This window comes from Chrysochloris asiatica, unplaced genomic scaffold (genome assembly GCF_000296735.1).
Source record: "Chrysochloris asiatica unplaced genomic scaffold, ChrAsi1.0 scaffold00033, whole genome shotgun sequence".
In the NCBI taxonomy this organism is placed as follows: domain Eukaryota; kingdom Metazoa; phylum Chordata; class Mammalia; order Afrosoricida; family Chrysochloridae; genus Chrysochloris; species Chrysochloris asiatica.
In genome coordinates, this window is record NW_006408551.1 from 2,082,791 (window position 1) to 2,090,641 (window position 7,851).

The following is a 7,851-nucleotide window of genomic DNA, read 5'->3' on the forward strand; positions in this document are numbered from 1 at the left end:
GAAATAGGGGGAAAATGTCTGTTTTATCACGTAAGTTTTTTGTTTTGTTTTTATACATGTCTAAATAAAAATGCCAAAGTTTTTTCAGCCTCCTAGCTGTCAAATGAAGAAAAACTTTAGTATGTGAGATAAGATACCACTCTTTTTCTCTTTCTCTCAGTAGTGGGTAGCAACCAGGGACATGCTGCCTTCTCTGCCTTTTGACATCCATTGGCCCGAGAAGTCCTGGAAGCATAGTGGATTATAAGCAAGGCTGCTAACCAAAAGGTCAGCAGTTTGAATCTATCAGTTTCTCCATGGGAGAAAGATGAGGCTTTCTGCTCCTATAAAGATTTCTAACCTCAAAACCCTAAAGCAGTATGAGTCGGGACCGACTGGACAGCACACAACTACTACCACCACTTTGTTCCATGGAGTCCTAATGTGGCACTGAAGGATAAGCACTTAACTGCTAACCCCAAGGTTGTTGGTTGAAACCCACCAGCTGCTCCTCGGAAGCCCTATACAGGGTCACTAAGAGTTGGAACCGACTCAATAGCAATCAACAACTTTGTCCCATACAGCTTATCCCCAGTTATCCTTTTCCTTGTTACTTCTAAAGACACCCATAGTGCACAGTCCTTTTCACTTAAGATTTTTACTAGCATTCTAAGGGTAACCAACTTGGATTAACAAGAACAAAAAAAACATAATTGGGGAAACTGGAAAAAGTCTTATGTTGTTGTTAGATGCCATCGAGTCGGTACTGACTCATAACCACCTTACGCACAGCAGAATGAAAGACTGCCTAATCCTGGGCCAACCTCACTATCATTGCCACGCTTGAGCCCACTGATGCTGCCATTTTGTCAATCCATCTTGCTGGGGGTCTTCCTCTTTTTCTCTGACCCTCCACCTTACCAAACATGTTATCATTCTCCAGCGACTGGTCCCTCCTGACAATATGTCCAAAGTATGAGAGACGAAGTTTGGTCATCCTGTCCCCATGGAGCACTCTGACTCCACTTTTTCCAACACAGATCTGTTTGTTCTTTTGGAAGCTCATGGCACTTTCAATATTCTCCTCCAACACCATAGCTCAAAAGCATCAATTCTTCTACAGTCTTCTTATTCACTGTCCAGTTTTCACATGCATATGAGGTTACTGAAAATACCATGGCTTGGGTCAGGCGCACCTTAGTCCTCAAGCTGACATCTTTGCTCTTCAACACTTTAAAATGGTCTTGTGCAGCAGATTTGCCTAATGCAATACATTGTTTGATTTTCTGACTGCTTCCATGAGTGTTGATAGTTGATCCAAGAAATCTTTTCTCCATTGATAATGTTGTTTATTGGTCCAGAAGTGAGGATTTTTGATGGTTTTATCTGATGTGTTCCTTTGGGGTGAACACCAAACTCCCAAATGGCTTCAGAACTCATTCTCTTAAAAAAGGTGGTGACCGTAATTATCTTTCTGAACATTTCCCTTTATTGTTGTTAGGTGTCAAGTTGGTTCTGATTCATAGTGACCCTCTATGAATGACAGAATAAAACACTGCCTGGTCCTGAGCCAGTCTCACAATTGTTTGAGCCCATTACTGCAGCCACAATGTCAATCCATCTGAGGATCTTCCTCTTTTCACTGACCCTTCACTTTATAAAGCATGATGTTCTCCAGTGAATGGTCCCTCCTGACATGTCCAAAGTATGAGAAACATAGTCTCACCATCTTGGCTTCTAAGGAACATTCTAGGTGTACTTCTTCCAACACAGATTTGTTTGTTCTTTTGGCAGTCCAAGGTACTTTCAATATTCTTTGCCAACACCATAATTCAAACACATCAATTCTTCTACAGTCTTATTTATTGTTCAACTTTCACATGCATAAAAAGTGACTGAAAATACCATGACTTGGACAAGGCATACCTTAGTCCTCAAAGTGACATCTTTGCTCTTTAACACTTTAAAGAGGTCTAGTGCAGCAGATTTGCCTAATGCATTTGATTTCTTGGGTGCTGCTTTCATGAGTGCTGTGAATCCAAGCAAAATGAAGTCTTAAAACCTTCAATCTTTTCTCCATTTGTTGAGTTGGTTTCAACTCATAGCAACCCTATATAGTGTTTCCGATCAGCAGCTGGTGGGTTTGAACTGCTGACCTTGTGGTTCTCAGTTCAGCGTTGATCCTACAGGGCCACATCAGGAGCCTACTCTCCATTTATCATGATGTTATTTATTGGTCCAGTTGTGGGGATTTTTGTTTTCTTTACATCAAGAAGCAATTCAGTAGGCTGTATCATTTGATATTTATCAGTAAGAATTTCATGTCCTGTTCATTTTCAGCAAGCAAGATTGTGTCTTCTGCATATTAAAGGTTGTTAATGAGTCTTCCTCCAATCCTGATGCCAAGTTCTTCATATAATCCAGCTTCTCAAATTATGTGCTCAGCATACAGACTGCATACAGATGGCACTACTGTCTAGCAACAGTTGATAACTTTAATAACATCTAAGTATTCCTGGTGCTACAGTGGATTAAGCATCGGACTGCTAATCAAAAGGTCGGTGGTTTAAACCCACCAACAGAACACTTCTCTTGTTTTTGGTATGTGCTGCCAATTCGGTTACAACTCATAGGATTTTCTGAGTGAACTTCAGATCTTGCAGTTCAAACCTACCTTGTGGTCCAGTGCTTATCCTATCCAACACACCAGGACTCCAGACTTCCCTTTGTTGTTGTTAAATGCCATAGAGTCAGTACCGACTAGTAGCAACCCTATGCACAATAAAATGAAAGGAAATACTGCCCGATCCTGGGTTTCCCATATAGGGTTTCCAAGGAGCAGCTGGTGGGTTTGAACTGCCGACCTTGTGGCTCGCAGTCCAGTGCTGATCCTACAGCACCACACCACCAGGAATCCAGATTTCCCTTTGTTGTGGTGGTTAAATGCCATGGAGTTGGTTCTGACTCGGCAAGTTCCCAAGGAGCTGCTGGTGAGCTTGAACCGCCGACTCTGTGGTTCATACTGACCTTGGAGTCTAGCACTTTAACCCGCAAGGCCACATCAGGAGCCCAGACTTCCATTGTTGTTGCTGTTAAGTGTCGTTGAGCCAGTTCCTATTGACTCAGCGAGTCTGTACTTGGTTTCCGAGGAGCCGCTGGTGGGTTTGAACTTCTGACCATTAAAGTAAATTCACTACCATGACATTGTATCAACTCATAGCAACACTATAGAACAGAATATAACAACTCCAGTAAGAGTCCAGCCTCTAGATTGTTAAATTCCCACTCATAGCGACAAATAGTGTTTCTGAGGAGTGCCTGGTGAGTTTGGACGACTGACCTTTCCGACTGACCTTTCGGTTAGCAGTCCAGTGCTTATCTCACAGCGCCACACCAGGATTCCATAGCCCCCAAGAATGTCGTTAAGTGCTGTGGAGTCCGTTCTGACTCATAGTGACCCAGCATAGGATTTTAAGGAACAAATGGTGAGTTTGAATCGCAGTAAGGGCTGGTGCTTACCACACCAGAACTACAAGGATATGAAAGCATAATACAGATCTCTTGATCTCCTCCCACACCACACCTTCCCAGTCTCCCAACAACCAGGGACAGGATTGGACCTGCTGGGTTGGTCCCACCACCCACCCCTGGGGTCCTGAGAAGGGCGTGCCTCCAGGTTTATGAGTAGACACTACCCACTCACCTCGGCTCCACCCTGCCCCTCTGCCATCAAAACTAGTTTCCAGACGTAGCTCCACCCCATCTCCCTCAGCCCGCCCCCCTTTATTACGGGCTGTAACTCGGCGACCCTGGTAGAAGTGGTTTTTCTGGGAGAGACCACGCTTCTCATGCTCCCCAACGGCTCCGCCTTCCCGCCGGTGTCTGACCCTTCCCAGCGTGCCCGGCGACTCCGGCGTGCGAGGCCCTTAGAGGGCAAGGCCCCAGGGCTTAGAGACGCGAGAGGCATTCTGGGAATAGTAGTTCAAGAGTACAGAAGGACGACCAGAAGCTGGTGGTGAAAAACTCGTTGTCCCAGCGTGCCCTACGGCTCAGCCCGCGCGCTCGCAGCTTCTCGCTCTCGGCTGCCCGCCCGCTCCCTGGTTTGCTCGCGCTTTCGTTCGCGCTCTCCTCGCGGATCGAGGACTCTGGCCACAAGCTGTGGCTGGGAAGAGAGACAGAGGCGGCGGCTCAGGGGAAGCGAGGCTGCGGTGGTGATAGTGGAGAGAAGATGTCGGGCGAGGACGAGCAGCAGGAGCAAACTATTGCCGAAGACCTGGTCGTCACCAAGTATAAGATGGGGGGCGACATTGCCAACCGTGAGTGCGTCCTTAGGGGTCTGGGGTTCGAAGCTGAGGGGGCGAGGCTCCTGAGTGGCTGGAGCGGCGAGGTTGTGTGGAATGAGCTACTGAGGAGCCCATGTCGGTCCACTGTGGGCGGCGTGGTGGAAAGACCCCGAGCTGCTCCGGGGACTTGAGCGACCAGGCCTGGGCTGGAGTCTGGACGTGTGGGCTAGCGGCGGGAAAGAGCGCTGAGCGGGGTCCTTGGCTGCCTTGGACACTAGGCCGTTGGTGCTGGGGCAAAGCGCGTCTCCTGCGCTGCACCCCTTGGTCCTCCGGGCCTCTCCGAAACGGTGGTGTCGGGGACTCGGCGGGCCTCGGTCCGGGATCTCTGATTCTTCTGATTCTGGCAGCGGCGAGGCGACCTCGGGAAGGAAGCGCCCAGCTGTTGGCCACGGAAGCGCCCCTGTTGTGTCGCTGCTCCTGGGCGTCAGGAGCCGAACTGGCACGTGTTGCTCGGTCCCGGGGCGGATCGCTGGCACCCCTTTCCCTCTGCTATCGTCCCTGACACCAGCTTGCTTCCCCACCACGTGCTTGGCTGGAGTCTTTCCTTCTTTGCTTCACCTCCTTTCCTGGTAGGGGCCCCCTTCTACCTTTGGGCCAACTTAGGAGACCGTTGGAGGGCACCCCTGGAGCGTGTAACAGAACTTTTGGAAATCTGACTGGTTTCCCTTGAAGTTACTCTTTACTACTACCTTCCAATCTGTGCACATAGCCTTAGTTAGCTTAAAATTTTGATTGCTCTTAGGAACTTGACAGCTCTGGAAGAGTTTTGAGGTGCCCTCCTCCAACCCAGATAGGCAAGCTCGTGAACAGTACTAGAAAGGGGGATACTGAGTTCAGTATTATCAGAAGTCATCCTTGTTAGAAGGACTGTGCTGGCTTTCTCAGCAGCTGCCAGCCGCTCTAGGCAAGTGTCTCACTTTCTACTTTCTTTCCAGTTCACCTTTCCATTTAAAAACCCAGTTAGAGAGACAAAACTACTTGTCCATAGGCTTTTAAATGATTTAGACTGAGAAATAGTTGGGGAGGATGTAATTAGAATGCTTTTGACCCTCTGACTGAAGTAGCTGTGTCCCCCTTCTCCCCCCCGCCCCTCAGTCTTCCAAAGCCATTCATTACTTAATAAAACTTAGATCTCAGAACTCTAACCTGAAGTTTAGAATGAACTATAGTATAGAGAAGGCATCCAGTGAACCAGAACAAGACTTCATAACATAATGGTCATTGAGTTTATTACCTTTATTTTTAATACTTTTTCCATGTTCTTTCCAGAAGTTTATAACTTCTGAGGCACTTATGAAGCAGATTCCGATTTTGAAACTTTTGGGATCATATAACTCTTTTGAGATCTGCTGTTAAGTTATAAGCTATATGTTGTAAGTTAAGTTGGCTGAAACTCAGGGAGTTTAGATAGAGTAAGTGCGCATAAATGCTTATGAGGAAATAAGTATGCATCAATTGAGATTACTAACAACTAATTGGGTTGTCTGAGAAGGTAATACTTAGCAATGCATCACCTTTGAGTCAGCAACTTTGTGTACCTTCTTGTTCCTGACGCCTATAAATTTCTTGTAGTCTGCTTTGCATGTATGTTGGATACCTTGGCCAGAATCCCCCTTAAGTTCATAAACTGTCCTGCCACACCAAAGGTATCATCTTTGGGAAGTTCAGAGCCTTGCTAGGAAGACAGATTATGTATACCCATATGTCACATGTAAAAGAGGGAAGAGAGTGTTGACCTTTTTTAGAAAGGGAAGGTAGAAATTAAAGATTATTGGTAGATACATTCCAAAAGGTAAAATTCCTTCCCTCTTTCAGCCTCAAGACATTGGTACCAAGATGTATTAGGAATCACGAGTCCAACTTCAAAGTATTACTTGGTGGTAACTAAATAATATGTAAAGTTGACATGGTGGGACTCTATCCCCAGGAGTACTTCGGTCTTTGGTGGAAGCTTCCAGCTCAGGTGTGTCGGTATTGAGCCTATGTGAAAAAGGTGATGCCATGATTATGGAAGAGACAGGGAAAATCTTCAAGAAAGAAAAAGAAATGAAGAAAGGTAAAACAAAACAAAAGCCCCATTTGTTTCACCTATCTAGTTCTGAATGTTTTGTTTGTTGGTTTCATTTTAATCCCACCTCTGGTTGAGATATTTGGAAATTTGAAATAGCAGGGTGGGATATAAACAGTTGTCTCCCTAACCCATACTGATTACAAACTTAAGCATGATAGTGATGAAAATCCTTCAATTTGTCTGAGGGACAGCAGGGTCCTGAGAGTGGTGAAGTAGGCTAATTGAAATTCTCTCTTTACAGGTATTGCCTTTCCCACCAGCATTTCAGTAAATAATTGTGTATGTCACTTCTCCCCTTTGAAGAGTGACCAGGACTATATTCTCAAGGAAGGTGATTTGGTAAAAATGTAAGCTTAAATCAATATAGGCCACTTGCCTCCCTGTTAAGCATCTATGTAGTGCTAATTCCTAAGTTCACACATTTCAAATATTGTACTCTATTCTTGTTTTGCAGTGACCTTGGGGTCCATGTAGATGGCTTCATTGCTAACGTGGCTCACACTTTTGTGATTGATGTAGCTGAGGTAGGTATTCTGCCTTGAACTCTTTTTTTTCAACATGGGATGGCGAGGGGGATATGCCTATCACCACATAAGCTTTGAATCTCTACAAAAGCAAAAGGAGATAGGTTACTTTTGGCCTTGCATAATGGATACATGGATATTATCCGAAAGACTAGCTTAGTTGAAGAACTAAAGAAAGTTTTAATTTCATTTCCTTCTCTTGTCTTCAGGGGACCCCAGTAACAGGGCGGAAAGCAGATGTCATTAAGGCAGCTCACCTTTGTGCTGAGGCTGCCTTACGCCTGGTCAAACCTGGAAACCAGGTAAACTGTTTTCTCCAAATCCAAAAGCTTGATAGAGCCAAGCATTTATTAGTCACCTTTTTTGCTGTTGTGCCTTTGAGTTGGTTCTGACCCATAGTGGTTTGTCACCTACAGCTATTTTATATTAACCAACTTTCCCACCTTCCTCTTATCACAAAACTAAACAAATACTGCTTTCTGTTAGCTACAGGTTAGGATGGAATTCCTTACAGAAGAGGAACTAAAGATAACTAAACAGCTATTAATTTTGAATGCCTATCATTTGTTGTTATCTCTCTCACTTAGGGGGCGACTGGTGAGTTTGAACCATCGACCTTGCAGTCCTGTTCTTTATCCTACAGCACCACATTAGGATTCCATAGAAAATTCTATATTAGCTGTATTAGGATTATATGAGAAAGCTTCAAAAAGTTAATGGAAAAATGGAGTTAAAAGATAATAACATTTTCCCATAAATTTTATGAAGCCCACTCATATGTTCCCTTCCTCACAGAGCTTATAGATACCTTTTCTTTGTATGTTTTTTATGCCTCTTTCCCCAAAATAATTCACTGGGGGTGTTTACATTAAAAGATCTAAAACTTGTCGATTTTAAAATCTTAAAATAGTCAAATCATTAAGAGGAAAGAGAA

General features: G+C 44.8%; 1 protein-coding gene across 1 annotated transcript in view; it reads left to right on the plus strand.

Moving 5' to 3' along the window:
• The first annotated feature begins 4,030 nt into the window (after positions 1-4,030).
• Positions 4,031-7,851, plus strand: part of PA2G4 (proliferation-associated 2G4, 38kDa) — an 8,340-nt gene continuing 4,519 nt past the window's right edge. Inside the window, exons 1-5 of the mRNA XM_006859413.1 lie at positions 4,031-4,295; positions 6,250-6,378; positions 6,635-6,740; positions 6,848-6,917; positions 7,127-7,219. Of these exons, the coding sequence (XP_006859475.1) occupies positions 4,208-4,295; positions 6,250-6,378; positions 6,635-6,740; positions 6,848-6,917; positions 7,127-7,219 (486 nt within the window). The 5' untranslated portion in view covers positions 4,031-4,207. The remainder of the gene's footprint in view (positions 4,296-6,249; positions 6,379-6,634; positions 6,741-6,847; positions 6,918-7,126; positions 7,220-7,851) is intronic.